This window comes from Martes martes (assembly GCF_963455335.1).
Source record: "Martes martes genome assembly, chromosome: 6".
NCBI lineage: Eukaryota > Metazoa > Chordata > Mammalia > Carnivora > Mustelidae > Martes > Martes martes.
In genome coordinates, this window is record NC_137893.1 from 56,162,929 (window position 1) to 56,184,725 (window position 21,797).

The 21,797-nt window shown below is 40.2% G+C and overlaps 1 protein-coding gene across 1 annotated transcript; it reads right to left on the reverse strand.

Annotated features, from left to right (window-relative positions):
- Positions 1-1,155: 1,155 nt before the first annotated feature.
- RAB32 (RAB32, member RAS oncogene family) lies at positions 1,156-21,576 on the reverse strand. The gene is made up of 3 exons (XM_080805669.1): positions 21,139-21,576; positions 6,775-7,052; positions 1,156-2,374 (listed from the first exon to the last, which is right to left on the reverse strand). Exons 1-3 carry the CDS (start codon positions 21,386-21,388, stop codon positions 2,225-2,227), a joined length of 678 nt encoding a protein of 225 aa, XP_080661795.1. The 5' UTR covers positions 21,389-21,576; the 3' UTR covers positions 1,156-2,224.
- Between the last annotated feature and the right edge of the window lie 221 nt (positions 21,577-21,797).

The window sequence follows — 21,797 nt, forward strand, 5'->3', positions numbered from 1 at the left end:
AATAAATTATCTCATACTGACAAACAGAACCCTCAGTGTTTATAGAAAAACCATTATCTAAGGGACTCTCAATCTTTAAAATTATCCTCAAAGAGGGGAACAAATGTGGTAAAGATAGGCACAGAGAGTGCAATACCCCTGATTTTGCTCAATTTAAACACAATGAATTTCTTGTAAAAATGAAAGCCAATATGTACAAAAAGAAAATTCCAAGAAGAATTGCTGCTTTCAGTGACCACCCAGAGTAAGCTTTAGGTTTCTAACATTTAGGTTTTGGCACCAACTTTTCATACTACTTACACAACTGGACTTTGGAATCAATATAGATTAAGAAGTTGTACTTTGGGGCACCTGGGTGGCTCAGTGGGTTAAGCCTCTGCCTTCAGGTCAGGTCATGATCTCAAGGTCCTGGGATCGAGCCCCACATTGTACTCCCTGCTCCTCACAGTCCTCTCCATCTCTACTGCTATCCCTGTCTTTCTTTCTCAAATAAATAAAATCTTAAAAAACAACAACAAAAAAAAAGTGCTTTGTACCTAAACCAGAAAAAATTTTAGAATATGACACATATGTTTCTTAGAAAGCAAGATTAAATGTAATGTTTTTTTTAAAAATTAAGAGGGGCTATATTAACTAAGTGGTAAGTAATATTTAAATAAGGGGATTCTTTATGTCCCTTAACTTCAGAAAATCTGATTCTATAAAGGATACATGTCCCAAAAGATCAAAGGGTTTATTTACTTAAACGAAGAACATATAAATATGTTTGTGATTCCTAGGCAAAGCTTACATTTAACCAGAAAAGCAAGCTGTATTTTATGGCCCAAGATAACTATTTATCCCCAGAACACACCTGTCAGAGCAAACACAATTCTTGCTAGTTCTTTCCCCCTGCTCTCAATAAATGCATGGATTTTTCCTCCCCACATTCACAATATTGTGTAAGACAATTTAATCAATGCCTCATTTTGCATTAGCTCTGGGTTATGTCACAAACACTTTGAAAACTCCTTTGAAAGAAATAGGTTGGACCTTTCAGATGATAGCAAGTCCCTTAAAAACAAAAGGAAAAAGTGAATAGACACCAAGTTTTGTAAGGCAGAAAAGTATACCCCATTTACCTTCTCATAATCACATTAATTCACAAAAACAAGGTTTCAGTCAAAATATTTATTCTTTTCCTTAACTGGGTTAAATGGTAATACAAATATTATGAGGCTGCCTTAAGTTTCTCATGTATCCCATAATAGATGAAAATGTCCCAAACTTTACAGAAAACCACACATGACCTACTCTCTTTCATAATTCATAATACAGAACCTCAGCTTTCATGGTACATGTTTTGAAGTGACTCCTCTCTATGACCATTACTAATACAGATTTTAAAAAGACTAGCTCCAGTTGGAGATAACTGCAACAGTAATACCAGCCAGGCTCTAAGGTAAAAAAATAAACAACCAGAAGGAAGAGGGAAAAAAAACCAAAAACCAAAAAACAGAACAAAAGACTGGAGAGAGAGAAGGAATGTTTGTTTATATCGTTTCCAACTGGCAGCGACCAGAGCCAGAATGCTGGCCATGCCGAGTCCTTAGCAAGGGCACGCTACCCTGGCTAGGGCTCATGAAATTATAATATTTAAGGATAACAATTTTACACGAAGTACCAAAGTTTTAAGTAGGAAAAGACAGAAAGACGGAGAGAGAGAAAGAGAAAGAAAGGAAGGAAGGAAGAAAAAAGAAAGAAAGGCTGCAAAGCAGGAACTTCAAGCCTTCTGTGACCATCAGAGCCTGCAGCCTCCAGAGCCCGGAGAGTGAGACCAGGATGTGGAGACAAGACAGAGCCCCACAGCCTTGCTCTAAGAGTTTAGGTCAGGTTTCTCACCTCAGCACTCCTGCCACAAGGCACAACTTGGAATTCGGTAAAGGGGTGGTGGTGGGGGGGGAGCATCATTTAAAAAGATGTTACAGAGGATGTAAACATTATCCTTGAACTTATGGTAACCACCAGAGAAGCCCTGTGTGGGCGCAGGCTCCCAGGGGTGCTGTCACTGTCGTTCAGAACAGGGAGAAAGATTTATCCAACCTGAGGAAAAACCAGAGCATTCCTTTAAAGTGCAGCCGTGGGAAGACTCACAGGACAGCACATCCGCCACCTTATCCATACTCAAGCCTGGCTCCAGCCCCGGCAGGCTGCATCTGCTCGTGGGACAGAAGCAGAAGCCATGTCAGCAACACTGGGACTTGCTCTCTGCGGTCAAGGTCTCCTGATCCAGTTTAACTTTGTCCCTGTCGTTTTCTTCATTAGGAAAGCTTTGGTGGTTTGCAAGAATATTCTCCACGAGGAAACGGGCTGCTTCATCGATGTTTATGTTATCCTATAATGCAGAAATGATGACCAGGATGAATTCCAAGGATTCATGCTTAGAAGAAAGCATGAAGAGTAGTAATGGTACAAGCACAGTTTGTCAGAGGGGGCAGTTTGTTAAAGGGGACATCAGAATACACAGGCTACCATCTTCGCCCTCACTCCAGGGTATATGCACCCTCAGAGTTTAATGCCATTCAGTAAAGTGAATATAGAACTTTCTTCTTTTCACAAAGGATTCCCCTTCCTGATGTTCCTGTTTCAAACTTTTTGTCCCTGAGGTTCAGTGAACTATCTTAATGGTTGAAAAGGAATCGTCATCCCTTGCTGGGTTGCCACTCCCATAAATGAAAGCACTAAGACAAAAAAGTTCCTGCCTTTGAACATTTAAGGTCAAGCATTCAGGATACATTATTATGAAGAGGAATGTCAATGGGCTCACACATTAAAATATGATAAATGCATCATGTCATTTCCCCTCTCTGAGTACAGATTATTACTTCTAGTTGTCATGCGTAAATTAATTTCCTTAGGGTCTGAAACAATGTTGTAGGTGTGATGTCCATTAAAAAATACCCTAAGGAGTCACTAGCTACCACAACATTTGTGTAACAGATTCAGCTGTCATTAAATACACGAGTAACACATAGCAAAATCTGGGCTTTTTTTTTTTTTAATATTTAACTTTTCATTTCTAAATAATTTTGGACTGACAAAAACATTGCAAAAATAGCAAAAATTCCTACATACCTTTCACTCATATTCCTAAAGTATTAACATCTTGGATAACCAGATTTCCAGATAAAATCAGGAAATTCGATAATAGTGTCAGCACTGATTATGAACCTTATTCAAATGTTCCCATTGTCTCAGTGTCCTATGTGTGATCCAGGTGACTGGCTATATTTCATGCTCATGTCTTCTTGGTCTCCTTTAACCTGGGAGAGTTCAGTCACCTCACCTTTCATGACCTTGACACTCTTGGAGTGTACTGGCCAGAGAATACCCCTCAATTTGGGCTTGTTTGATGTTTCCATATCATTAAACTCAAGTTATACATTTTTGACAGGAGTAAGTGATGTGTCTCTCTCAGCATCCGAGAGGCACACTTGCTTAAAGTCATGTCTGTCAGGCTTCTCCACTGAATAGTCACTATTTCTCTTTTGTACTTAGTAAGCTCAAATTTGGAAATACCCTATTTTTCATCATAGTTTTTCCCATTAACTTCAACATCAATTTATTCTTCCCTAAAACAGCTATTTCCATGGTGGTTAAAGGTGACTGACTGTATCCATCATTCCTTTTTTAATTATTAGGTGGAATTCTACTGTTACAAAGAGTTTTTCGTTGGTTTACTCTTATCGTGGATTATTACTTTATTCCTTTATTCTATGGAATAGATCCACTGCAATAGTCATTTACTTTGCTGCTTAAATTGTCTTGGATTTTTGGAGCTCCTATTACGTAGGGTCTTGTTTCTTTTTGACCAGTCTCCATCATTTTGTGTTTCCTTAGTTTCCAGCACCACAAAATATCTCTGTCGTATTTTTTCTCTCCTTGTCCCACCAATCCTGGAAGCAATAATTTCTCCATAAATTTTTCTCCAAAAAAATTTTACAGGAGAACAGTATTTAAAAAACAAGTTCTGGGGGCGCCTGGGAGGCTCAGTTGGTTAACTGTCTGACTCTTATTTTGGCTCAAGGTCATGATCTCAGGGCGGTGAGATCGAGCCCCACATCGGGTTCTATGCTCAGTGGGGAGTCTGCTGGAGACTCTCTCCCTCTGCCCCTTCCCCAGCTCATGCTATCTCTAAAATAAATAAAGTCTTGTAAAAAATATTAAAAAATAAAGAACAAATTCTGGGGACTAGGAAGCTCATTGGATCTGTGGTATCATTGCTCCTAAGCAAGGAGAACTAGTAAATACACATATGCCTCCACAGACACATAGACATCAATTTCTACATTTATCTACATTTATCTATTTATAAATGTGTTATCTACTATTATTATCTATTTATTATCTATTTATACATATGTGTGTATATAGACACATATGTATACACATATATACACGTGTCTATAGACACATACAAACACAGAAACATACATATTTCTACATGCATATAAATCATTAAGTTCATATCGATCTCTCCAATTTCAATCTAACAACATTAGGTTTATTCTAGCTGTCTCCCTTATCTGTTGTACTTTCTCAGACAGTGAGAAACCTACACTTGGACTATCCATTCAGGTATCTGTTCCAGCACCTTTTTTTTTTTTTAACCTCCACTCCCAAGATAAGTATTAACTTTAATTAAAGTATTGATCCTGGAATGTCCAAATGTCATTTAGCCCCGACCATTCCCATTATCTCAAAGAATTATAATGCTCTCTAACTGCATTTAGTAGCAATTGATTAGGAACTGAAATTCCCATATTGTAATTAGTAACACATTTTCGTATAGGAAATCCATTATTTGCCATAAAGGTGAAAGATGAAGTTCATGAATTCAAGACTGTCTTTTGGCTGTGTTCCCATTAAAATTCAGATCACTGCAATTCAAGCAGAAATCAGCTGTCAAGTCAGCTGCCGGCCGGCTCAGAAATACAGGCATTAGTGACACTAGGGCAGTACTTTAAGTCTTAACTACAATTTTAACCTAAATTTCATATTACTGTTATCCTCTTGGAAATCCCTGGTTTACTACTAAGGACATTCTGCAAAAGGTGTTGCTAATGTATTTGTAGGAAAGCACAGAACAGACCTGAAACATCTATTAATCAATGTTTTCTTTCTCCACTCCACAGGTAACCGTGTCTATAAATGTAACAACGCGGATGACTTACAGTCCCAAGCTACACACCACATAACACTATTGTTTCTGGGGATGAATTTGGATTTATTACCTGAATAATTAATTCAAATAAAACTTGGAGAAGAAATTTTATCTGTAATACATGCATCTCTTCCTATAAATCCCATGTTCTAATAAACATTGCACATACCACCGATTATTGCCTAACAAAGCTGGGAAGTCAAGCGAATCACCTGACAGACCCGCCAAAGATAAGAGACCAAACATGTGGCTTCCAGGACATGTGCCTCCGTGAGAAAAGCCTCCCCTTCTGCCATTTCTTCCTGCCTGGATAAGTGCTCACGAAGCAACTTTCTTCTGACACCACCTTTTATGCATGAAACTAAATCTTAAGAGTCTAGAATGTATTTATTTAAACAAATAGCCTTTAGCTTAAGAGTAAAAACTTCTGGTTCCAGCAGACACTAGTTTTTCGGATGATGACAACATCACTCAGGGATCTCCAGAGCAGCTTTTCTGTGCAGGCTCTCATAGCTTTGCTTTCCTTATCCTGATCATCGGTGGCATCAAATGATCTTCTACTTTCGGGGTGGATTTCTGGTAAAACTAAAAGTAACCTAGTGGTAAGTAGGTAATCTGACCAGTAGGTAAATCTGGTCACATTTGTTAAGAGGAAAGGCTTTTTAAAAAATATATACATACAAGAAATCCATAGAGGGCATACCAAATGCTGGGACTGTGTTAAGATACACAGTCTTATGGTTTCGACTTTGTCATTACAGAATTTCTCCAACATTTCATCATTCTGACATCAGTCCAATAGTTATTGACCTCTAATGTGAAATTTCCAATGCATGTAAACAAACTCCCTCCCCACTTAATATTCTGTGCTTGCGATTTTCACTTTTACTTTCCTGTATATCTAGGCTGGCAAGATTTTTAACAACTTAAGTGTTTTTGTTTTTCTTCATAAAACACTGTATCCCATAATAGATGAAAGAAAAAATTCTCCCTCCACTCTTCATGACACATGTCACAAGTGCTGATACTTGCCTCTTGTTCAAATTCTTTCACATTTCTTTCAAATTTCTATACACAATCTGAAACTCTTCAAACACCATCTGAATACATCTCTGACATTTTCAGTGTCCATTTTTGTTAGTACTGCACATGACCTACACATTGACCAGTGTCATCTATGTCCCTAGATTTCGTGAAGCCTTCAGTAAAAATCAAAAATGCTTGTGCTTGACAAGCATGAACTCCATGAACTCCAGTTGCAGAAGTGCTTTATTTAAAGGCCCTTATTTAAAGGCTCAAACTCAGAGAATATCATTGTTCTTTGCTCTAAATAATAGCTAATTTTTATTTTGATGGAAAACCTTCTATTCTATTCTATTCACTTCCACATCAGCCAATTTTGAAAGCATTCCTGCTGCCCGCTCAAAGAAGTTATAACAAATCCATGCTACACTTTGCTTTTTTCTAGGCTTCCAAAAACTGCACACATAAACTCATCTAAATATTTTATAGTTACAGCTCAGATTTACAAGGGAAGAGCAGAGCAGATAAAAACACAAAGCAGACCTCACCTTTGCAGAAGTTTCAAACCATCCAGTGAAACCATGTTCTTTGCAGAATTGGTCCATCTGGGGAGGATTCTGGCCACCATCCTTTTTTTGGTCACATTTATTAGCTAAGAGGACAGCAGGAATAGGGCTGCCATTTGGAAGGTGGACTTTACTATCCAGATCACTTTTCCATTTTAAGACGGCCTCAAATGTGGAACCTCTCGATATATCAAAGACTACAAAAGCACCAACAGCTTCTTTGTAGTATACCCGGGTCATGTTGCCAAATCGCTCCTGCCCTAAAAATAAATATAATAAGAGATTAAGATCTCATCATTCAGCAGAGTCTATATTTAGATATAACCCCTCTGACCCTAAGAATAGTGCTATAAACACATGTCTCCCTTTCCAAAGCAAGGAAAACTGGTGGGATAAAGGACATACAGAAGCACATGGCTGATCATGGGGTCTGAGTACACAGTTAACTAGCTTTATGCTCTGCACGTGTCCGACACATGCTCCATAACCATCCAGACAGATGACAGTGCTTAAAGCTACAGAGCCATCCTTCCCCCGATCCCCCTGCCGCCCTTCCTCTGGTCTAAGAGAAGAGGTACTAGAGGAAAAAAGAAAACTGGTAGTGGAGGGGGAGAAGAGACGAGAATAGAAGAAAATGAAGCTTGCAGGAAGGAGATAAGTATGTGGGTAAAATGCAGTCAAAAGACTAGGACTGGCTATGAGATAAAGGAGCTTATCCTTCCTCCCCATCTCTAGCCCACACCCACTTTTGTCTCTGCATGCAAGATTGCTCTCCTCTAAGAAGGCAGATACATGCAAACCTACTAACAAAAAGTGGCCCATGTGGCCATGTGATTAAAAGAAGGAACAACTATAGAGCTCTTCAACTATCATACTTTTAAAATAACTTAACATGTTAAATACTTTGGGGAACATTCTACTGCTTCACGTATCTCCTTTCTGTCTGGTATTGCTCTTTGACACAGGAGGGACCCTAATCTTCAGTTGACAGAAGAAAAACCATGCTGAGAGCTGAGAACTGCAGGATGACAGTGGCCCTGACGACATACTGCGGGACCAGAACCCAGGTCTCCTGGCTCCCACACACCCACGTTAATACGATGCCAGACATTCTGGACTATCCTGCAGTCGCCTTGACTTCTAAGGTGTTTACTTTCCATTCTGTCAAGTTACAGACTACAGTGCTCAGGAAAAATGGCAATCAGTGCAAATCTAAGACAGGTAACTGACCAATGATAAAAACAAAACTGACAGGACCCTTTCCTGTTAAAACACATGATGAAAAACACACTTTATCTACATGTCATTGATAGTAACAAACGCAAAGCTCCCCACAAAAAAATTCCTTCTTCTCCAAATTTTACTATAGCATCATACAATTTTAGATATCGCTTAGTGAGATAATGGAAGAAGAACACAAAAGGCAAATGTAAATGGATACGCTTTAAGTTCATCTTGGGGGCGCCTTAGTGGCTCAGTCATTAAGCATCTACCTTCCGCTAAGGTCATGATCCCAGGGTCCTGGGATCGAGCCTGGTGTTGGGTTCCCTGCTCAGCGGGAAGCTGCCTCTCCCACTTCCCCTGCTTGTGTTCCCTCTCTCACTATGTCTCTCTCTGTCAAATAAATACATAAAATCTTAAAAAAAAAAAAAAGTTCATTTGGTTTGTGACAACCCATCATTTGGGCTTATCTGAAGCCATACAATGATGGCCCAGATGTCTGAACTTCAAGGTAACAAATGGCCACATATGAAACCCCACTATCATGTTCATGTTTTATCGGTAAGTTAAATCTGACCAGCTAATTATATAACTTATTTGATCACAATGCTGACATTTATAAGAAGTTAACATTGTACCACTTTCCTTAAACATACACTTTATAATCACACACAGCAAATTCATAGAGGATGTACCAACTGGTCAAAGTATCACTATTCTGCAGAAAGACTAGGTAGATTGCATTAAAGTTGTTCTGACTTCAATTTTAACTAGAGAGCACATACTACTGACTTTTATTTCTATGAATCTTAATTATTAAGTAAAAAATGACTATAGCAACAAGATAGTCCAGATTATAAGATTATTTCACAGCTATAAGAAAGTACTCTTTTGGAATATCCCTTCAATTTAGAAAAGAGGGTAGGGTGTCAAACTAGTAAAAGTACAGAAATCCAGACGTTATGAAGAACAATTAAGCTTAATGACTGCTGTTTTGTTTACTGAATCATTTCTAAATCCCTAAAAATACTTCTTTCAACCAATCATACTAAATCATATTCAAATTTGTCCTCATATAAACTTCTTGGTAAAACATAAGAAAATCAGAAACATGTATGACAAGAATTTTTGAGGCGGACCCTGTGGCTTAGAAACCTCAAGTTATTTTCCCTAGGTTCCGAGGTTAGCACTCAAAACTCTCAGATGGTCTCAGACTGCTCTGTAACAACCACACCATAGGGCAACTCAAAATAGTGTCAATTACACTATTGAGCAAATGAAAAGGAAAGGTATAGCCTGGGAGAAAAAAGATAATTCTCTATCTAGTAAAGGACTTATACGCAGAATATATAAAGAACTCTCAAAACTCCAAAGTAAGAAGATAAAAAAATCTAATTAATAAAGTAAGCAAAAGACTGGAATAGACACTTTATCAAAGAACGTATACAATGACAACCAAGTAGAGGTAAAGACGCCCAGCATCATTAATTATTGGAGAAATGCAAATTTAAATCACAAAGAGCTGCCGCTTCATGCCTACAAGAATGGCTAAAATAAAAAGTCTGATTATACCCAGTACTGGCGAAGATGTGGAGCAATCAGTTCTCATGCACTGCTAGTAGGAATAAGAATTTAAAATAGTACATCCACTTTGGTAGACAATTTGATAGTTTTCAAAAATTTAGACATGGGGGGCGCCTGGGTGGCTCAGTGGGTTAAGCCTCTGCCTTCGGCTCAGGACATGATCTCAGGGTCCTGGGATCGAGCCCCGCATTGGGCTCTCTGCTCAGTGGGGAGCCTGCTTTCCCCTCTTTCTCTGGTGCCTCTCTACCTACTTGTGATCTCTCTCTCTCTCTCTCTCTGTCAAATAAATAAATAAAATCTTTAAAAAAAATTTTTTTAAATAAATAAAAAAATAAAAATTTAGACATGTATCTACTATACAACCAACACATTCTACTCCTAGGTATCTGCCCAAACAAAATGAAAGCCCATGTCTACACAAAGTCATCTTCATGAATGCTCATTGATGTTTTATTTTTACAGCCAAAATAGTAATGAATAAAGTATGGTATATCCATACAATGAATATAACAATAGAAAGGAAAGGAACAGACTATGGATACAAGTAACAAAACAGACGACTCTCAAAGTAATGATGCTGAGTAGAAGCAGCCAGAACACAGAGGGAATGGGTAATACTCCATGAATACACTTATATCAAATCCTCAAAAATAAAAACTGTAGTGACTTAGTAAGAGGAAGCACATCAATGATTGTCCTCAGCAAGGCAGAGAGAGGAGTTACAAGGGGAAAGAGGAGGGGCACCTGGGTGAGGGAAAGTGGGGGGCACCTGTCTTTGTTAAGCATCTGCCTTGGGATCAAGCCCCATGCGGAGCCCCACTCCCCCTGCTTGTATTCCCCCTCTCGTTCTCTCTTTCTCTGTCAAATAAATAAAATCTTTTTAAAAAGGGGGGGGTGGCAAGAGGAAATACATTTGGTGTGATGGAAATGTTTGCAATCTTGATTATACTGATGTTTCACTAGTGTTTACATATGGCAAAACATCAAATTGTACAGTTTGTTGCATGTCAATCATATATCAATAAACTAATAAAAAATAATACCTACCTCGGAGGCTCACTGGGAAGGTTTAATGTAAAATGCCTGCCTCGGAGTCTTTTAGGGCAGAGTGCAACAAACTATAATTCATGGTCAAATACAGCTAAAGTTTTATCGGAATCTTGCCACCTATCTGTTTATGGGTTTCTACATCTGTTTTCATTCTACCATAGCAGAATTGAGAAGTTGCAACAAGGAGTGAATGGCCCACAAAACCTAAAGTATTTGCTACTTCTGTTCTAGGGGGTGAGGGATGGTCTATACCTTGAACTAGAAGTGCTAAATAAAAATTCATGACAGCATGTACTTGAACTATAATTTACATGCACAGACCTTAAGTTCAAAAAGCAAAATGTCAGGGCCATAGTAAGCACAGTGTAAATGTTAGCTAGTATTATTATTAAGTGCTCAATAAAGGTATTACATGATAAAAGCCTGAGCATCCTCTTTAAAATGGTGCAATTAAACACAGCAAAGCCTTAAACTAGTTATATGTCGTAAACTGTAGTGGTGAAAACAGTTGGCAAAGGAAAATGAACTTGAGGAAAATGCAAGTATACTAGAGAATCAAAATATCAAGCACAAAATGTCAAGAAACCCCAGGCAAGTAACTTTCTCTGCCAAAATAAGTGAAGTGTCTTCAGAGATCTTTAGGGATCTTCTAAGCCCTCCCAGCTCTCCCTTCTGATGTTTTAAGTTTCTCTGTGATAACCTTAATGTTGTAATGATTTTCTAAAGATTCTGCAATCGCTGAATCCAGACAGCAGTGGAGATTGAATGTAAATAATCCAGCATCGAAAGGCCAAGCCATACACAGCATACTTTCCAACAGAACAGTACAGTATACTTCTTATTTTACTGAGTTGATCATCTCCTTTTTTAAAAATTCTGAAGTAATCCATTACCACTTCAGAGATATTCCTGAACTGGTCAAAACAAGTAAAAAAAAAAAAAAAACACACATTTCTAAAATGCATTAAGTATAATTACAGAATAGAGAAAGATACAATGAATTTATTTAAGATAATAATCTTAACATAAAATTAAGAGCTGTTGTAAAAAACAAAAACAAAAACAAAAAAAAAACAACCAACAACAACAACAAAAAAAACCCTAACAAGGTAAAACCTAGATTTAACTACGTTGGTTTCAAAGGTTGGAATGCATAGATATGCCAAGCTCTTCCAACTGTTAAACTGAAAAATAAAGGAAACTGCTACTAGAGTAAGAGTTGCATCCCATAACTTTGTTATTATTACTCTCTGGGTAATTTTATATATTCCCTTATTATTGCCTAAAAGAAAGAACTATAGTGGAAAACAAAAATACTGTTCACAAATATTCCATTCTCTTCCACTTCTAGATGCATGAAGGATCACATTCTCCTGGCCCCACTAAATTAGGAGTGGCTATGAACTAGTCTTGGCCCATGAAATGTAAACAGAAGTGTCATTTCTAAGCAGAATCACTTGGGTGACAGTGTCCTTGTCCTGCTGCAGCAGGCTGGAACGCTAATATTGAAAAGACAGTATCAAGAGATAGTAGAGCCTCTATTAGCCTGAGTCCACGTAGCTCCAATGCAAAACTGCCCTCTCATCCCTCCCTCCGCCACACCCCAACCTCCACCCTCACTATGGACATATAGAAAGAGTGAGGGATGATTATTTTAAACCACTCCCTGTCCCTCTGCTCCCCCACCCCGCTCAGGCACACATGCTCTCTGATAAGTAAATAAATAATCTTTAAAATAGAGAGAGAATGATGCATTCTACTACTTCCCTTTCACAATGCTTTGGGAGTTAGCTCTAGGTTTAAAAAAAGGGCTAAAGACAAAACTAATGGAAAAGACTTTCACATTCACATTAGAATTGCACAGGAATTCTGTAGGATCCCAGAATTTTTTTTTTCTTAATTTTAGACAAAAAAAAAAAACAAAAACAAAGAATACTCTCTGGGAAGTAGCCAATCAACCATTCTAAGTTCAGTCCAAGAAAACTTTATTATTCTTGGATTTTACTTTACACAAACATGCAAATAAAATGCAGGGAATTCCTACCATGGTGAATGCTCCTGGGTTATGTTCCCCTACAGGAGAAGACGGGGGTAGAGAAGTCTGCAGTTATTAAATACAAAGACAGATGCATGGGTTTTGTTCACATGAGTGTGAAACACATGAGTGCTAGTGAGTGTGTGTGTGTAGAGTTAAAGTTTATGGCAATATAAAAATTCAGCAGGACCTGGGAGATATTCCTAAACAGCAAGTAGCTCAGACAGCTCAGACAGTGGGGAGATTCTAAGCAACACCACCTCTTTAACCAGTGCCGTAGTCATTTCTGACTGGAGGAGGAACCACTTCCATGCCTTCCTGACCATCACTTAGATGGACAACACTGTAACTGAAAGGTGAGGCCCCATATCATCTCGTCCAACCTCTCTTGTTTTATAGATGAAAAAATAAAATCCTAAGGAGGGGAAACTACTCCAATTTCCAAATTATTTGTTATCTGATGTGCTGTCCAATTTGTTAGCCAAAGACTTTCTGGAGTACACGTTGCTCCTATGTCCCATGTTTCCAAACAGACCCAAGGCAGTCCCATGGGCTGAGGGTGACTCTCCTCAAGGACAGCACAGCCCTACTGCACAAGGTAAACCCTTTCTCTAAGTCTCCTAGGGCTTTACCATAGCAGCTATGGGCCATGCTCCGGCGCTGAGTGCTTTAGTTACCCCAGTATTAGGGGCAGCCTGTTTATCCATACTGCTGTGGGCAGACTGCCAAAATACTCCAAATGACTCTAAGATGTTTTATCTTTTAAAAAAGGTCTGTTACCCTCCTTTTCTAGAAGAGGGAACCTTTATTATAACTAGACACCATGGCAATGAAAATGAAGAAAAGCACAGTGCTAGTCATCTAGGCTCAAAGATATTTAAAGATGTGCAACTTATCTACCCAAAGTGGATGAAGCTTAAGGAACATACGGTGGCAAAAAGATGAAAATGCTTATATAATATTTGGGAATATCCAACACTAATGACCTGAAAAGGAGCTGAGGTAACATATTTCCAAAAATACATAATTGAATTAAGGAAAAGAAAACCACAAAACAATTTGGCTTCTTTCTTTATTTGTAAATTTTCAAAAGAAAAGTATTTCCTCTCAATGTTTGAAAAGGAAAGGACCACATTCTGAATGGTCATCAGAAACAGAGGCCAGAGATATTTTCTTTTGTGATTTTAATTACTCCCTTTGTTTAGTTTTTTTAAAGTTCATCTCAATATTTTATGTTCATGACCTCATTTGATAAATAACCTAAATATTTCCTTGCATTATTTGAAATTCAAAATATAAATTTCACCAGGAAACACAGATCCATATAATGAGACAACTGGAGTTTAGTATTCCAAGTAGAAATGCTCGCCGTTTCCCACCCACTGAGATTCACTGAGCTACATATTCTTATTCAAGGTGAGCCAGTAGAAAAGTATAGTTTCTAATCAGTAGAACTAAGCTCTTTAAATTTAAACTCCTTTAAAAAATCCTTAAATCTCATTGTGCATGTTAGAGATGAGGCACGGTCTAACAAACTTGTGTTAGAAGGCCAACAGATCAAGACCCAGTCAAATTTCATTTAAGTCCAGTCATCAGAGGCACCTGGGTGGCTCTAGTCGGTTAAACATCTGCCTTCGGCTCAGGTCATGATCCCAGGGTCCTGGGATTGAGCCCCATGTCTGGCTCCCTGCTTGGCAGAAAGCCTACTTCTCCCTCTTCCTCTGCTGCTCCCCCTGCCTGCGTGAGTTCTCTCTCTCTCTCTCTCTCCTTCTGTGTCAAAAAAATAAATAAAATCTTTAAATAAATAAATAAATAAAGTAGCCTCCTCCGGTTACTATTTAAAAAAAAAAAAAAAGAATCTGCATTTTAAGCACCTCAGGTTAATCTGATGGAAAAATTTCCCTATAATCACACTAAAACACACACACGCGCGCGCGCGCACACACACACACACACACACACACACTATATATTTAGCTTAATTTCAAGAAGTAATCAGAAATCACTGCAGAAGATGCTTAAGGAAAATATCTGGACAGAAGTGAGTGGAAAGAATGGGGAAAAAGAGAATGCCAGGCCATCTGCCAATTAGAGATCCTCAAACTAAACCCCTACTGTCTATTTTTATGTGGCTCATCTTTCTCAAAGGGACAGTGAAGAAATTACATGTGTCTAGCCTCCTTGTTTACAAAATGCACTTTTGAAAACATAATTGAGTGGAATTCTAAAGCACTTTTATCTTGGTCTTTTACCTCACCCTGCAGAATTCCACCATCCCCCTCCATTTATGTGTCTGCACTGTTCTCCCCCCAGAAGATCTCTGCAACCACAACACAACCCAAACTTGTCCACTAAGCCCACTCGCTACTACTTAAGTGTCGATTAAGTGTGAAATCATCACCAGTTTAAGGATATGCTATCCTCAGGCTACACATCTAAGGCCTTCAAAGTTTTCTTCTTTGGAAGAGCACTTTCATCTCTCAATCTTTTCTAACAAATGCCTAGAAATATGTATCAATCATGTTTTTTAATTTTCTATATTTTATAATGCTGACATCTTGGGGCCTTGGGGACCAGGGGAGGGACTGCCCCTTCCAGCTAGCTAGTTCTTAGAGACAACAAAGGACTTGCTGAAAGCACATCTTTGATAAGAAAACCAAACCAGAAGTCCTCACCACCCATCTGCCTCCTTTTTTAGGCTCCTGCAGACTAGGACACTATTCTCCTGCCCTAAATCACCCATGGCCAGGTACTAAAACAATCAGGGACCACCCCTATAGCCCAACTTCACTCAAATATTCCAAACTAACCAATCCTAAACTTGCTCAGCTTGCCTATGTTGCCTTGGCCATTTCTTCCTGCAAAAACTACAATAAAGTCTCTAGCCCACGTTCTTCCCTTGCTCCTTGTGCCTCTGGACCAACCCTGGTGCTTTCCCATGTGGTCCTGCATAGGGCAGCATGCTCCCTTCTCCTGGAACTATGAATAACAAACCATCTTTTCAATGGTGATGATCTTCTGATGTGTTGGGCTTACCACACCTGATAAAAACAAAATTCTGGGTATGCTTTAAAATAGAATAAGAATCACTGAAATTTCCACATCAGAAGCTTAAGAAAGTCAGAAGGTCAAGAAAACATATACATAATGGATAAAATTTCTCCTAGAATACATTGGAAAGTAACACTGCGTCTCTGCAATAATGCATGGCTGACAGGTTTGATCAGTGAGATCACAGAGTAGACTATGCAAACATCTTTAATTATCACCTTGCTTTTCCAGAGTGCGCTCTACACATATTTATCAATAAAAAGGCTTTGTTGTCTTCAGAAAGTCCACACTGTGGAAAGTCTTTCAAAATGCCCCCCCCCATGATGGAGCCGATCAAAAAGTATACAAACTGGGGGCGCCTGGGTGGCTCAGTGGGTTAAAGCCTCTGCCTTCAGCTCAGGTCATGGTCTCAGGGGCCGGGGATCGAGCCCCACATCGGGCTCTCTGCTCAGCGGGGAGCCTGCTTCCTCCCTCTCTCTCTGCCTACTTGTGATCTGTCTGTCAAATAAATAAATAAAATCTTTAAAAAAAAATAAAAGTATACACACTGGACATTCTGTGTCAAGAAGAGTATAACTGGAAATTCTGGACTGATAACATAAAGAGATGGAATTATTAGAATGGGTATATGAGAGGAGTCATATGAGCTACTGTAAGAATGACCAGAACATTTGCAAATTTAGACAAGAGTCTGTTAGACTGTTGGACAACAATCTTCAGACTGTTTTGACACCAGTGAACCAAAAATCCGCTACACTATTTAAAGCTAGTTTTCATATTTCATATTTCAGAGTCATGAGATATGTCTCTGTACAGTGCCACTGATTATCTGTGTTTTCTTGGTCAACTTACTACACGTCTCTGTATTTAGACTATGGGATCTCTAAAAGCCTCCAACACCTTCAATTCAAACAACAGAATGATTAGGAAAACAGTTGGGGGAAAAAGGTCATGTTTTAGTAGTTTTTATCAATGTCTCCCTCTCTCTACTGCTAACCTGGGCACTTTTCCGCCTATGTGGGAAACTGAGGCAACTGAGAATAGTAACATAATAATTAAAAAAAAAAAAAGAGGAAAGAAAGGCAATAAGCATATCATTTTCAGGAGAATTTTCACATGCAATAACAGAAATATGCTGTTACGCTCAGCCTGCCTGGGCAACTGTGGGTTCAAAGTTCAGATTGGGGCCCCCAAAGATGTCTCCAGAGTCATGAATTAAGGAAGATTTAAAGATGTAAAATGAGACAGTAGACTTCGCCTGTAATTCAGCACAGCAGTTGAGACTGTGTAAGGCTGAGGATGGCAAGATCATACAAAAGTCAGATATAATGAAGATTTTTTAAAAAAATTCCTTTAAATGAGTTAAGTAATTGGAAAGTTATTGTAATAGTCAGTGTTTAAGACAGAGACTACAAATAACTATAGACTAATTCCTCAGAGCACTGCTTCTTCACATTTAGAAGAAACCTGAACATTAGTAATTCTTGACTAATAGATACTTTGAAGGTCAAGAAAGCATCTGAGATAATATTCCAGATTCTTGTTCATGAGGGTTAAAGGAAAGTTATGAAAGCAGGCAAGAGGAGGCCATGAGGTACAGGGACTGCCAATGTGAAAGACGGATCCATGTTCTAATTTAGGATGGGAATCAAAAAAATAAAAAGTGAATCTAAGTATGGTTTAAATAACTTATAATGTCTTCCAACCACACATTTTATGCTCTAGGTAAATAACATTTACAGGAACTTCTGAGTAAAATGTTCCTGATCTGTTCTTGGGCCCAAAGGAGGGTTATCCATTCAGATTTTTATACAGAAATACTGATTCTAAAAAGTGAAATGTGGCCAAAAAAAAAAAAAAATGCCACTTTGGCATAAGGATCATTTTGAACTAAAGGCACTTGAAAAAGATCAGGTGTAAGAAGAGTGCTCTAATCTTCCCCTTTTTCTACCTGAAAGTAGATAAGAATACTCCCATGTGAGAGATATCCTCTTTTCTAGGAAAAAAGAAATATTCTTATCACCAGGGATGGGAGTCAAAGCTGAGAGAAGTCTTTACAAACAGCCCTTATAAAATAATTCTTATTTTCCTTTAGCCTGCCCATATTAGTTATTTTTCCATAATTCCCTCTCTTCGTTCAACCTGGTATAAAACCATTTAGGTTTTGCCACTTCTTTGGGTGTTCACTTTCCTATGAGGGCTCCTGTGTCACAGAAAACTTATGTGAAACAAATTTCTGCTGCTAATTTGTCTAGCATCGATTTAATTTTCAGGCCTTGCTGAAAACTCTAAAAAGGCAGGGATAAAATTATGCCTCCCCTGCAAAAGTAAATTACTTCAGCAAATACAGGAAGACTACATTGTATTAGATCCAAATGGACAAACCGGTTTCTTTCTTTTAAAGATTTAGTCTAGACCAGCCATTCAACCTACCTGGAAAATCCTATAGTTGCTAATAAAGTTATCATAAGTTGTAATCAAATACCACTTCATATGCACTATATATGAAAGTGCAGATCAGATCCCGCTCTAGGAAATACCCTAGTGTGCTGTGACATGGCAAAATGCACCAAGAAGGTTGAAATCACTGGTAAATATGGGGCCCGTCAGGAATATCGTGAGGATAATTGAAATGGTAGTAGCTCCACCATTTAATACATTGCTGGCCTATGAAAAAAATGGGTTAATTTATGTAACAACAACAAAAGGAAGCTCAGAGACATCTCTTGCTTCATCTTAAATTTTAGTAGTATTTATTAAACTTACTAAAATTTTTTTGACGACTTCGGTAACTTAGTGTATTTCAGTTAATGTGTTAAGAGCAATCTCAAAACACGTATGAAGGAAGAGACAGTGGTCTAACACAAAAATTGGATTGCATCTGGATTTTAAAGCTACACTCATTTCTTGCGATAAGAAAGCATTCCAAAGGCCTGCACCCAAGAGACACTGTGGTTCCTGATTTGAAGAGTTGAGCTGAAACTGCTTGGCCACATTTATGGGAAATGTCTGGACGACTCTCACCTGTTATATCTGCCAAAGTTTCCAAGTATAGAGAGACTCAATGTTATCCCTTTGCCAACTTTCTCATCTCTAAAGCCATGACCAAAAAACTAGTAACAGCACCACACCTTAAGTTAGTCATATCAACTGGCCAGTTCTACCTACTGTTTTGCAATCAAGGAATATCTCTATCCTTTGAGAATTCAATATGATTCAATGTTGTTTAGCCCTGGGGAACTTTCTGGAGTGGCCTTCGATTTGCCTTCATTACATCATTATGACTTAATTCAAATGGCATCAGCTAGGATTCACTAACAGGTCAAATATTCAAATCAAAAGTACTTAATGATGTAGCTCCCTAAACCTCAAGTGAAAGCCAAATTATTTTTGTGGAAGCTTCCTTATATATTAAGACCCATCTCTGAAAATCTTATTTGTAAATTGAGCTTAGTAATTTCTAATTACCTCATTAGTTTACCTCAAATCTTGTTAACATCTGGTGCGTACCTGCTGAATGGTATCTCGCATCCAGGAATCCCTTTTGGAGATCTTTAAATCTTGCTTTCCTTCCTGGCAAAGCTCAACCTCTGGATATAGGCAAAGCACATTTCATCTATTCCACTATGTACCAGAGTCTGACAAGACCGACTCTCCCCCTGGCTGCATAGGTCTGTTCAAGGTGGACAAAAAAGGGGAAGAGGTGATACCCCAGGAGAAAATTACTCATGATTTTGCTTTCCCAAGTCTTTAAATATACACATTTTTGCATGAAGCTTAAAAACACAAATGTGCCAATAAAATCTTTCATTTACCTGCAGTGAGGCCCAGTGATAATTTAATAGCTAAACATGATACTATTTTACAAGAAGAATAAAGCAAAGTCAATAACCCTCCTAGGTGGGGGTTTAAAATCTTTGTGGAAATCTACAGCTACACTGAAGATTCCTGGAGAATGACTATCACATGGCAAGGCAACCTTTAGAATTTACGACCTTGTCAAAAAGCAATACTAGTATTCATACGCGTTCTGTGAAACACAGGAAGTATTTCGAAAGAAGCCTCTAGCTTCAAAAGATGACTTTTCAAACGAACTTTTGGTTTTCTGTAACCAAAAGGAAAAAAAAAAAAAAAGCTGAGCCCAGAGCTGATCATCCCTTGTTCTCTGAGGAACTGACATACATAAATTTATTCTCATATCTAAGGCAGAGAAGTCTGTTCTTAAATTAGTGTGTATATGGGTGATAATTCTTCAATACTTTCTCATATGGGATAAGCTGTTGATGAAAAGAGCACCACCTAGCAGACAGACCTATGTCGCCGTACCCCACCCCCACCCCCCACCCTGCTACGGCTGGGTGACCAAAACTTCTACGGTTGATGCATCTGTAGGATGAAGGATGGTCTCTCCAGCTCTGAACATTCTCCCATAAAAATTCTCTACCGCAGACTGAGCTTCCTACCAGCAATGACTGAACAGGGTAACTTTTGGTATCACTTCCATATTTAAGTTTTCCAAAGTTAACATCTTCTTAAATGCCCACCCCCCACCCACCCTACCCGAGAGAGTTCAAGTTTTCATAAATTAAAGCAAGGAGAGTAAGTATCCTCTCCAAGAGGGATATTATGCTCCTAAATGACAATTGAAAGCAAATGACAGAGAAACAATATACTGGGGTGTGGGGTTGAGAGGGGGCCGGGAGTGGGGAGAGATGTCGGTTTAGGGAGGGAGGAAGGATGCAAGAGCAGCCTCCCCAAATCTTCACATGCAGAGGACAGGCATGACCTGGGAGAGCACCCTGTCTCAAGAATGCAGCTTCACTCACAAAGAAGGTCGTGATGAAAAACATTCTAAAAAGGAACCTCGTTGCTAGTGTTGGCTGTGTCACTAAGTAGTGACAGTAAGTACTGACTTTGGGTAAACCATTCAACTTCAGGGCTCATCTCTGAGATGTTAAAGCCGGTTGCGAGGAGCCCACCCTCCCCCTAACTCTTCCTGGTGTATTATAAGCTTGTCAACTTTCAGAGTTCAACTTCTGGAAAAAAGTCCCCAGGGTTGTCCCACCTCCCCTCAGGTGAGAGAGAACTGGAGTGGAGGCCTCCTCTCTGAGACCTCTTAAAAACGAGATGCTTTCTACAGACTTAGTAGAGGCATCTAACCAGGGTGAGTTATGTATGCATTTATCTATCTTATCCTGCTTTTAAATCCCTCAACTACTACTACTGCTCGTTCCATGGTCCAGAGGTTCACCCAGCCACGGCCCTTTCCTTGTCCCTGGCGGCATGAGTCTCTTCCATACCTCCGGGGCGGGCCAGTGCAGGCTGAGGACAGAGAAAGAGGGCAGGAGACTGAGCGGAGCCCAGTGGCCGCCGGCTCTCGACGGAGGCCACCGCCCGCCGCTTACCCGCGATGTCCCAGAGCTGCAGGCGCACCAGCGTCCGGTTGTCCCAGTTGAGGACCTTGAGGGCGAAGTCTACCCCAATGGTGGCCCGGTAGTGCTGGGAGAAGAGCTGGTGGACGTAGCGCTTGATAATGCTGGTCTTGCCCACGCCGAGCTCGCCGATGACCAGCACCTTAAAGAGGTGCTCGCGGGTATCGGGCGCGGCCGCCCCCGCCGCCCCCTGGCCCGGGTCCCCGGGTCCCCCGCCCGCCATGAGCGCCCCCGGCCCCGCTCGAGCAGGCCGGCCACCCCCCGCGAGCTCGGGCTCCGCGCCGGGGCCCCCGCCCTGTCGCGCCGTCCCCGCGCGCCCTCGGAGCCCCCGTCGGCCGTCGCAACGTCCCCGAGGCCGGCCGCCCTGCACCCGGGCCGCCGCCTGACGGGTCACAGGACCCGGAACCGGCCGCCGCGGCGGCCGCGCGGGGCGGGGAGAGGGCCGGGGGGCTGGCCTGCGGGGGAGGACCCGGCGAGGAGGCCGCTTCCCGCCGCCGCCGCCTGCGCTCCGGGCGGGCCGGCTGGAGTTCGGCACTTCCTCCGCCGGGGCGTCCCCTCCTCGTCGGGGGACGCGGAGGCCGGCCGCCCCCTGCTGGCCCCGGGGAGCGGGCCCGCAGCCGCGGGGACCCGAG